Source organism: Solanum dulcamara, chromosome 9, assembly GCF_947179165.1.
Source record: "Solanum dulcamara chromosome 9, daSolDulc1.2, whole genome shotgun sequence".
In the NCBI taxonomy this organism is placed as follows: domain Eukaryota; kingdom Viridiplantae; phylum Streptophyta; class Magnoliopsida; order Solanales; family Solanaceae; genus Solanum; species Solanum dulcamara.
The window spans coordinates 10,445,741-10,458,430 of NC_077245.1; the positions used below are offsets into that span (position 1 = coordinate 10,445,741).

At 30.1% G+C, this 12,690-nt stretch overlaps 1 protein-coding gene across 1 annotated transcript; it reads left to right on the forward strand.

Moving 5' to 3' along the window:
* The first annotated feature begins 6,383 nt into the window (after window positions 1–6,383).
* On the forward strand, window positions 6,384–7,101 carry LOC129903523 (uncharacterized). Its single transcript, XM_055979083.1, has one exon. It carries the CDS (start codon window positions 6,384–6,386, stop codon window positions 6,984–6,986), a length of 603 nt encoding a protein of 200 aa, XP_055835058.1. The 3' UTR covers window positions 6,987–7,101.
* The last annotated feature ends 5,589 nt before the right edge of the window (window positions 7,102–12,690 follow it).

Below are 12,690 nucleotides of genomic sequence, written 5' to 3' on the forward strand. Positions count from 1 at the left end.
CCTCCTTGGATGTCCACGTGTAACTAAATAAATTTTTTTACAAGAAACAATATACATAGTTATCGTAAACATTCATAAATATTGTGCCTCGTTAAAATCTAACTAGGAAAAAACCCAATGGAAAAAGGTCCGGTGAAGGAAAAAGATTACACACATCTGGTAATATGTTTTTGAGTGCTGCCTCATTAAAAACTTTACCAGGAAAAACCCAGTGGGACAAAACCATGGTTAAGAATAAAAGAGTGCAGCGCGTATTTTACTTCCCCTGATGAAAACTTCATTTGATATTATGGAGACGACGTATTCCAACCTTATATCTTATCTTCTCAAAAATTGATGTTGATAATGCCTTTGTGAATAAATCTACAAGATTATCACTTGAACGAACTAGTTGTACATTAATATCACCATTCTTCTGGATATCATATGTGAAGAATAATTTTGGTGAAATATGTTTTGTTCTGTCTCCTTTTGTGAAGCCACCTTTCAATTGAGCTATGCACGCGACATTGTTTTCGAATATAATTGTGGATACTTTGACATTATTTTCTAGGCCGCATCTTTCTTTGATGAACTGTATCATCGATCTCAACCACACACATTCTCTACTTGCTTCATGAATTGCTATTATTTCAGCATGATTTGAAGAAGTAGCAGCAATAGACTGCTTTTTAGATCACCACAATATAGCAGTTCCTCCGTATGTAAATAGATAGCCTGTCTGAGATCGAGCTTTATGCGGGTCTAATAAATAACCTGCATCTGCATAACCAATAAAGTTTGCACAACCTTTATTAGTATAAAACAAACTCATATCAATAGTACTCTTTAGATATCACAAAATATGCTTGATACCGTTTCAATGCCTTTGCGTTAGGGATGAATTATACCTTGCTAACAAATTAACAGAAAATATTATATCAGGTCTGGTTGCGTTAGCAAGATATATAAGTGCACTAATTGCACTAAGAAATGGTGCTTCAGGACCAAAAAGTTCTTCATTCTCTTCTCGAGGTCTAAATGGATCTTTTTCCACTTCAACTGATCAAACAACCATTGGAGTACTTAATGGATGTGCTTTGTCCATCTAAAATCGTTTTAAGATTTTCTCGGTGTAGGCAGATTGGTGGACAAAGACCCCGTTTGCTAAATGTTCAATTTGCAGATCTAGACAAAGTTTTGTCTTTCTAAGGTTTTTCATTTTAAATTCTTTCTTTAGTTATCCAATCGCCTTTTGGATCTCTTCAGGGGTTCCAATGAGATTTATGCTATCAACATAAACGGCGAGTATAACAAACTCTGATTCCATTTTCTTAATAAAAACACATGAACAAATGACATCATTTATATAACCTTCAGTTATCAAGTACTCAGTAAGACAATTATACCACATACGCCCTGATTGTTTCAGATCATATAATGATCTTTGTAATTTCATTGAGTACATCTCCCGAGACTTCGTACATGCTTCAAACAATTTTAATCCTTCTGAATTTTCATGTAAATTTCATTATCAAGTAAACCATAAAGGTAAGCTATAACTACATCCATTAGATGTATTTCAAAATTTTTATGTACAGCTAAACTGATTAGATATCGAAAAGTTATTCCATCCATAACATGTGAATATGTTTCTTCATAGTTGACACCAGTTCTTTGAGAGAATCTTTGTGCAACAAGGCGTGCCTTGTATTTTACAAATTCATTTCTCTTATTTCATTTTCGCACAAAAACCCATGTATAGCCATCTAGTTTTACAACTTCAGGGGTTTGGACTACAGGTCCAAAAATCTCATGTTTAGCAAGTGAGTCTAATTCTGATTGAATTACATTTTTCCATTTTAGCCAATAATATATATGTCGACATTCTTTCACAGAATTAGGCTTAAGACTTTCACTATCTTGTATGAGGTTAATCGCAATATTATATGCAAAAATATTATCCACCGTAATTTTCGATCGATCTAAATTTATTTCAGCACCAATAGAACTTATTGAAAGTTCTTTATTCACTTGAGTCTCAGGTTCACTAATTTCTTCAGAAATATCAGGATTACTCAAATCTTGATCTTCTTCACTGGGTTCTTTTGTAGTATCATTTTTGTTATTCCTTACGCTTCTCTTTCTAGAATTTTTATCCTTCGAACCCAATGGTATACCACGCTTCAGGTGTGTTTAAGATTCAGAAGCTATGATACTAGTCGATGGTTCTTTTGGGACATCAATCCAGATAGGTACATTCACTGCAGGGATATATGACTTAGTTATTCGTTTTAAATCAGTAAATGCATCTGGCATTTAATTTGCTATATTCTGTAAGTAGATGATATTCTGAACTTCTTGCTCACATGTGCAGGTACGTGGATTAAAATGAGATAGTGATAAAATCTATCACGCAATTTCTCTTGCGGGGTCCTTTTTCTCTCCTCTTAATGACGGAAAAATTATTTTATCAAACCGACAATCTACAAATCGATTAGTAAATAAGTCTCCCGTCAACGGTTCAAGGTATCAAATTATAGAGGATGAGTCAAACCCAACATATATGCCTAACCTTTGTTGAGAGACCATCTTTGTACGTTATGGTGGTGCTACAAAGACGTATACCGCACAACCAAAAATTTGTAGATGGGCTATATTTAGCTCATGACCAAATACTAGTTGTGACAGAGAGCATTTATTATAGTGTGTCAGTCTGAGACGTACAAGTGCTGCTGTATGTAAGATACATGACCCCAAACAATAACTGACAATTTTATTTTCATTAGTAGAGGTCTGGCTATCAATTATAGACGCTTAATAAATGACTATGCAATGCCATTTTGAATATGAACATGAGCAACATGATGTTCAATTTTTATCTCAATTGATAAGTAATAATCATCAAAAGCTTAGGATGTAAATTCTTCAGCATTATTAAGGCGAATAGTCTTAATTGGATAATCTGGAAATTACACCCTTAATCTCATTATTTGTGCTGGCATCTTCGCAAACGCCTGGTTGCGAGATGATAAGAGGCACACATGAGACCATCTAGATGATACATCTATTAGGACCATAAAATATTTAAACAATCCACTAGGTGGATGAATAGGTCCACGTATATCTCCATGTATACTCTCTAAAAATCTAAAAGATTCGATGTCAACTTTCGGGGTCGATTGTCTCGTAATTAATTTTCCTTGATAACAATCAACGAATGAAAATTCATTATTCGTAAGAATCTTCTGGTTCTTTAACAGATGTCCAGTTGAATTTTTAAGAATTCGTCTCATCATTATTGATCCAGGATGATCTATTCGATCATGTCATAGCACAAATGTATTTAGATCAGTAAACTTCTGGTTTACGATCATATGTGCTTCAATTGCACTAATTTTTGCATAATATAGGTCAGACGACAGAGTTGATAATTTTTTCAAAATATATTTCTGATCGGAGACACTCTTGGTTATACCAAGATATTCAATATTTATTTCATTTAGTGTCTTAACATGATATCCATTTCTGCGGATATTTTTAAAACATAACAAGTTTCTTGGGGATTTAGAAGAGAATAATGCATCATCTATAATAATCTCTTTCCCCTTAGACAGAAATATAGTAACTCTTTCGGAGCCTTCAATCATTTTTGAATTATCAGAAATTGTAGTAACAATTGCTTTTCTTCTAAGTAAGTTGAAAAAATATTTCTCGTCATTAAAAATGGCATGAGTTATTCCACTATCAATTATACAAATATCTTCGTGATTGATCATTGACCCAAACAAAATTTGACGCATATCCATATTTTTCTTCAAAAAAAAATAAAGTAAATATTATAATTAAAACATGGCTTATTACACAAATCTTATTTATTTACATGAATTAGAAAAATACAAACATATTATTTAGTACATACAAAAAAATTAATTATTTAAATATTATCAGGATTATCGATATTCATATTTCCTTCAAAGAAATTAAAGAAATCAGCTACATCCAGATGCATAGGCTCAATATTATCTTCATAGATAAAGTTTGTCTCTAGATTATTTTCTGCCCTCTTCAAGAATGCCTGATATAGCTCAACCAGACGTTTTGATGACCGGAAAATCCGCGACCAGTGCATCATACCTCCACATCTATGACATATACTTTCTGATTTTTTTTTTGGTAAAGCTTCTAGCTTTTCACTCTTCTTTTTGTACTGTTAATTATTTCTCGGCGCCAGCCGAATATCATGATTATAATTTCTTCTTCGACCATGACTATGACCAAGACCACGACTGGATCCATGACCTCTTTCTTGTTGGTTATAATTTGCCTGATTCACTTCAGGAGGTGGCGTTGTGGCGTTCAGCAATAAGAAGGTGAGAAAGTAATTTCAGAATATTTTTTTAACCTCTTTTCGCGATATTGCTGCTACATGAGTATATTCGTGGGTGGAAATGTGGAGTATGTTTTTTCAAGTTTATCTTGCTGAGTGATTTCTTCTCCGCATAAATTTAACTGAGCTATAATTCTAAGCAAGGCAGAATTATATTCAGTTATATTTTTAAAATCCTTTGTTATTATCTATCACTTGCTTTTCCATATATGCCTTATTTAACCTCTTTCTATGCTTTTATTGAAGTGATGGTCTTTCAAAAACAGCCGCCCTACCATGGTAGGAGTAAGGTCTGCGTATATTTTACCCTCGCCAGACCCCATATTGTGGGATTTCACTGAGTTGTTGTTGTTGTTGTATATTTTAAAAATCTATTAATCGCAGATTTAGCCAATCCTTTAATGTAAGGTACTGTAATTTTAATCCCTTGTCAAGATAGTGGCGAAGAAATATCATGGCTTTGGCCGGTCTTGATTAGATGTGTATTGTCATCTTTGATGGTGTCTGCTAGACCCATCAATTCTAGATGTATTTCGGCATCTAGTGCCCATGATGAGTGACCTTTTCCAGATATGTCAAGAGCAACAAATTCAAGTTTAAAAATATTAGACATTTTAAGAAAATAAAATTCTTACCCCTTTTGTTACCTTCTTAAAAATATAGTTCAAAGCGATGGAGGCTCGTGCTAATAACGTGTTGTAAAATAAACTAACTTAGCAAAATAAGAAGTAGAGAGTACGAGAAAATAGAAAAGAGCAGATGAATTTTTGTTTTTGTAGGTATATTTACATTTGCAGCTATTTATAATCACTACAAATGAAGAAAGCAACAAATTGATATAAGTTAATTCCTCAACTTGATGTGACAAAAGTTAGTGGAGAAAAAAAATAGAAAAAAAAGGGAAGACGTAGAAGAAAAAAAAGGATAAAAAAAGTGACATTCAATTACATAACACTACTAAGGTGGTTATGCTAAAACTCTCCGTATTTTTCTATTTATTATCGTGAGGTTATATAGTGATCAATCCAAGTGTACATTTTTTAATCACACATGCTCTTTTTATTATATATTATGTAGGAAATATGGTTAAGGTTAGTGATATCATTATATTTCGAAATGTGTGCTAATAGACGTTTGGCGCTCCAATTAAAAAATCCCATATAGACCATGATTGAAATTGCTTGCAATAAATTATGTATTTTTGTAATAAATTACTATCACATAATTATAATTACTAAATATATACATATTTGTTTTTACTTATGACTAATTTTTTTTCATTACAAATATCAAGCCTAAAGAAATGGATAATATCGATGAATTATTATATTGAAGTAGAATTTTATCTATGTATATCCAAATTCAAAGAATAGTAACCGCGAATTTTCTGATCAACGAAAAAAATACTTACCGTATTAATTAGTTGTAACTTACTTTAATTTAAGTTGTCAAGTAATTCAATAACCTGATGATTTCATTTTCAGGCATCCTTATCTGTTAAATGAGTAGAATGGTAAGTAAAAAATATAATAGTAACAAATACATTAATCTAGCATGGCAAGTAATTAATTAAAGTGGAAACATGCATTAACTTTTTTTTTTTACAAGACTAGTGACTTTGTATCTTTTTTCTTAAGAAGGAATATTAATGTCTGGAACCCTTTAAATAGTCTTTACCTTGAGTAAATTACGGGATTAGGTGCTATATTTTAGTTTTTACCATCTGAAAAAAAGGATAAAAATCAAATCTTTTTAATAGATATTGTAATTCAAAAATTTAATATTAACCCCCACAAATCCTTTAAATATATAAGCCAATCCCCGGAGATTGTATGAGAAAGTATTAGCTGTCACTGCCAAATTAAAATCTCTGTAATCCCTTTCTTCAATATATTCTTTCTCTTCCCCTACCCTACCCCACCCCACCCCCTATATATACTCCCACTCTTCCTCACAATTTCTCCATTCCCCCATGCCATGCAAAAACACTTGAAAAAAACTCCCAAATTTGTATATGGATTCATCATCAGAAGATGAGAAATCAAAATCAGTTCGTAGTGTTGAGAGCGATGATTTGAAATCCGATTCGAAATTGGCATACCATAGGTGGTTCAGCGGCGGCGGCGGCGGAGAAGGAGTATTTGGATTGAGGAGAGAGAAGAAAAAACTGAAAATAGAGAGGGAATATCCGCCGCCGATCCCTGGGCTAGCGAAGACGGAATTTCCGTCTTCGCAAATGCCGTGGGTGATGAAGAGGTATCATACCTCTGATGGAAGATTGATTATTAAAGAGGAGAAATTGAAAAGATTTGAGTATTTCGAGACTCACCGTACTGATGGAAGGTTAATGCTGAATCTCGTCCCGTTAAATGACGATGACGTTTGTGATTCGGATGACGATGATGATGTTGATGGCGGCGATGTGATTGAGACGGATGGTTGTGATCAAGAGAAGGTTGATCGGACGGCGACGGAGGAGAGTGAATCGGCATTGCTGAATGGTCCTGGTGGTGGTGGTAGTACGGCGATCGGCGGCGATGGAAGCGGAGGAGTGAAGTGTTGGAGTTTGTGTTCGTTTGGTGTGGCCGCGCCGGCGATAAGGCCAGTTCATACATAAACGAAACACCAAAATTGTTGAGCTATGAGAAATTGATGGGATTTTCCATATATTTGAGGCTTTTTTTTAGGATTTAAATTATTTTTATTTATTTAGCTCAAAAGGAAAAAATTTTGTTGGGATTTTATTGATTTTTAATTCTTTTTTGAATGTCAATTTTTTGTTGTTTAGTGATTCCTTTAGGCCTTTATATTGCATTTCTAATGTTTTTCTTAAGGGACTAAATTATATTAGGCTTGGTGTGTCGAATATTTTTTTTGAAAAAAATATATTGTTTATATTCGGGATGACTCATTTGGTTTGGAGGGTGGTTATTCATACGGATGACTTGAAATTGATCCCCCTTCATGTCTTCTGAGTTGAATCTATCGCATAGAATTTGCCTAATACGATTTATATTTAGTGCCTACTTTTTGTAGGCTATCATACAGTGGATGATTTACCCAATGTGCACAAAGTGCTGATGATCACAAAGTGCTCTCCCGAACGATTGTAGTGGCTGCGAAATATCCGTGTTCTAAAAAAAACTAGTACTTTCCTTTTGCAAGAATTTTTTTTTAATTAAAAGTTTGTAAAAATGATTTTCATTTTACCTAACATGTTATTTGGTTCGTGTGATAATGATAATAATTTTGAAATGAAAATTGGAATTAACTTTACTTTATGTTTGAGTTGAAATATTAACTAATTTTGAGATTATTTTATATTATTATTGATAAAATAATCGAATGAATATCCATGTTTATTCCACCTTCGATATTATGATACTATACATATAGAAAATGGGATAAAAATAATATTTGATTTGCTAAGTTCATTATTAATCTTTAATCTTAGAGTTTATATTCTTATTACCGAACAAACATTATTTTTTTCCAATTCAGAAAAAGACCTGATTTTACTGAGTCTCGAATTTTGAAAGTCAATTAGTTTATTTATATGATATAGTTTGGATTTTGAGAGTCAAATGATTTAAGTTTGATTGTGAATTTGAATATGAAAATTTTTAGTTTTTTGAAATAAAATTTATAAAATTGTGGTTAAAGATAGAGTTGTTTAAATCTCAAATTTCGAAAGTTAAATAGTTTATTTATTTGTTATAGTTTGAATTTCGAAAGTCAAACAATTTAACTTTGACTGTGAATTTGGACATGAAATTTTATGTTTTTTGAAATAAAATTTATAAAATTGGTCAAAAATAGATTTGTTTGAATCTCAAATTTCGAAAATCAAACAGTTTATTTATGTGATATAGTTTGAATTTGAGAGCCAAACAATTTAAATTTGACCGTAGAATTTGGACATGAAATCTTCATGTTTTTTGTAATAAAATTTATAAATTTATGATAAAAAATAAATTTATTTGAATTTCAAGATTCAAAAATTAGCACATAAATTTCGTCTGAAAGAGTATAAGTACAAGTTATTTTCATATAATTATATGAAACTGAAAATGACGAAAACAACTAATTAAACATATACATCTTAAATTCTTTAACAGACGTTAGTATATATATATATATATATATATATATATATATATATATATCAACAAAAAATACGTGAAACAATCAAACTTTAGTTGATTCCTTTCTTCTTCTTTTATTTTATTTGGTTTTTTCACTTGACATTCAATATCCATATGAAGGTTTAAATCCAATTAAATTTAAATTTACATTATAAGAATTTATATTAAAGAATAAAATGCTCCCTACCTAATTTAAGCTGATCCTTCCTTCTCATGCATGGCTGTGTCATACCTGTAATTATTTGTTTTTTTTTTCTCAATTTCAATATGTTGTCTTTGATAAATCTAATTTTGTGAATCTCCTTATACCATTTAAATTTTTGAATTTAACTTGGAAGTCTATTTCTTTTCTAAAATTACTCCGTTTTTAGTTTTTAAATTTAAAATTAGTGTATGGCTACTACAGTAATTATTATTAGTTTTTAAATTCAATGAATATGATTATTCTGCTGTGCTTGCTGCTTGGTATGATATAGGGTTAGGCACTAATTAACCTAAAAGGTGCATTTATATAGTTTTAATATAAAATTTACTCATGAATTTAAGAAGATGTCGATATATTCGGCCTAAATATAATGATAGATATATACATATCCCTTTTGCATAAATTAATCATTGTCATTAATCTTGTAATTAATTCACGACTTTTATTTCACAGTTGTAAGGATCAAAGAAGGTATATGACAGATAATAGAAGACTAATTAATTACATCTAATCAAGATAAGTATTAGTAATTATTATGTTCAAGCAAATTTATCAGATAAACTTTCTAACTACATATGGACTTACAAAGAGTAAGTAAGAGGGTTATCCAAATTGATCAATAAGATGCATTTCCCAACTATCAAATGAATCCCAATTTATTTAAATTTACTTATAATGTAAGTGAATAGAAGTTAAACGTATGGTTTGAATATAGTGAAGGGTTTGACATAATATTATCATACATGGAAAGAGGATTAAAAATAGCATTGGCTCTTCAATAGGAATTGATACACTACATCATTCATTTGGAAATTGCGCTCCCAACGAAATTTTCTCCATACTCAAGGCTCGAACCTAGAAATTGATACACATGATGTCCCTTACAAAGACTATCTACAAAGGAGAATTTTCCATGTTAAAATTAGTTTGCTACTCCAATATACCAAAAACTTTTGAAGGGTGGCTAATCACAACATAACTGATAAATATAACTATTATAATATGTTGTAAAAAAATAATTATACTTTAACTAAAGGGTTCAAATTCGTGTTCTGATTATAGAAAAATTATATTAAGGAGTAGTGCTTCTCTTTAATTGAATTTTACGTGGCACAAATTTAAATTAATCGAATTCTAATATGATTGCAGGACACTACATTGAAACTGAAATACATACGTGCTCCCTCCAACCCATATTACTTGTCCGCATTGCTAAAAACAGTTGTCCCAAATTATTTATTAATTAAAAAATTAAGATAAAATTAATTTTGTCTTGCCCATATTATCCTTAAAATTAATTCATTTTGAAAGTATAAATATAGTAAAGTTCTACGAAAGTTCTTCCGTGGCTAATGTTAGTATTGATAATAAGGTACATAAATAGAGTGTGTTAAAAAAATAAAGAAAAAATTAATTTGATATTTTTATTTATAATATTTTAAGAGATGTATAAAATAGAAAATAGACAAGTAATATGACATCGAGGGAGCAATACTAAATTTTCCCTTTGATCCAATCCTAGATAGGTGCAACCTTATCACTACAATATTTTCTCAACAATTCACTTAATATGAATTAGACTCTAGAGAAATTATTTTGGTGAACTAATTTTATCACCTCTATCTGATCCGATGCCCAATTTATTTATCAATTAAAAGATATCTACTAATTAACGTAAGAAATTAAATCGTATTGGATGTGAGACACCATTGGTCTCCATTCTCAATCGTGACTCATATTACAACTCAAAAAGACACTCTTATACGGTTGACGTATGAAAAAAGTAAATCAGTTGGTCCTGGTTAACGCTATTTAGTATTTGTTGGTCGTTTCGTTTTGATTTTATATGTTATTAATATAATTTGTTTGTTATTGATTCATAAAGTACATATTAAATCAATAATTAAATTAGCAAAATATAGTTATAACACAAGATGTAAGTTTGCAAAATTGATAAATTAATAAGTAATATTTTTTTCAATTCGATTTATCAATTATAAAAAAAATTGCACATCCCTAAATTTGGTTACATTGATAGAAAGGGATCAAAGCCAAAGATCTACATCTACTTATCCCCTTTTCATCAAATTGATGTTTTTCCTAGATCATTGCTTACATAAGATTGTAGATATATAAGATAGTTCATCTTATCCATAAAATAGTTATCCTAAAATTTTCTTATTCATTTTTCCAATTTGTTGTTTCCCTTTTTGGTCGAAAAAAAACATTAAATTAAATAAGGAGAAAAAACAAGAAACAAGTTGGTCTGTCTAGTTTCGGAAGCATTCACATAAATATGGTTCAAATTAAATAAACTCAACCTGCTGGCAGTATATATCCAACACCTGCACGTAATTTTATTCAAGAAAAAAAAGGAGTAAATGTTGTTTGAAATATTACCTCCCTTCGAACCACTTTATTTGTCGTGTTAGTAAAAATCAATAATCAAAAACAGTTGTCATTTTAAAAATCAAGATATAATCGAATATATTATTTTTATTTTTTTCGTAGTAGTAATTATTCGTGAAAGTATTAAATATTGACTAATTAACATAAAAAATCTAAGTGAAGAGCATATATACATACTCCAATAATGCACTTTCTTCGTTTCATATTAATCTATCACATTTCATTTTGCACAATGTTTAAAAAATTATAAATAAAAAAATAATTTTATTAATTCACTCCTTAATTTATTTTTTTTGAGATTACTTAGATTAACTATTTTTTTTTATTTACTAAAGAGTGAACAAAAAGCGAATATTTATCGAAGAAAGATCAACATTTTAACTAATTAAAGATAATTAATAAAAGTATGATAATCAAAATATATAACTTTTTTATGAGACGTGTAGTAAAAAAAAAAATGTAACAAGTAAAATGATCCGCACAAAAGTACACTTTTGTTGCTGCTTGACAGCTCAATATCTATGATAAATGCAAAAATTGGTTTTAAATGAACAGCCTGACTTCAAGTAGTAGTAGTAGTCGTCATTTCAAATCTACATCTGCAGAATTCAGTTAGATCTTCTTGTTATTTACAAAGATGATGATAGCATCATGATGTCTGAGGTAAAAATTATTCATATTCGATATTTATAATATATTGTGTAAAAATATGTACTCCTATTAATTAATTATGATTTAGCAATCGAATGTAGAATTTCTTAATAGTTAAAAACTTTTTGAAAAAAACGTGAATTTGATTAAAAGGGGATATTATCACAATAGGAGTATCTTTAATTTGATTTAGCCTAATATAATATTTCTATGCTAAACCCCTTGCACTCCATCCACCCACCCCTGCATATATTCATTGAGTTCACTATGTCGAGACATGTTAAAAGGATAAATTAGAAAAAAAGTGAAATCATTCTTCGATAATAAGCGAAAAATTCTCATGACCAAGTCGATGTCAATTTTGGATGAGAAAATTATCAGCACAACAACTTTCACCGGCCAGCTAGCAATTAGGAATAAGCTCCTGCATTTACTCCACACGAAAAATAAAATAACTTAATTGCATAATTTGTTCTTTATATTGGTTCATTTTTTATTTTTATTTTCAGAAATTGAACTTCAGCCTAACGGGGCATAAATTTTTTAAGAGCACAAAAACACAAACTTATATAACAACAAATTATTTATTATAAGAAATAAAAAAAATTAATAACTAACACAAATAAAAATAAAAGCAAAAATGCAAATGACTCAATAAAGATATCGTTATCAGAATTGGGCTACTCATAGTCGTAGCCCATAATTAGTTAATATGTTTTCACCATATTGATGTAACAAATAAATTAAAACGAAAAAAAATAGTTAATTATATTTATATTACAGATGGATGACATGAAAAAAAAAACAATAATACTAACTAGGGGCTTGAAAGTTCATCCATATTTCTTTTATTAGAAAATTACTTTATAATTGAAATATTATTTTTTACGTATACATAGATGATATTGAAT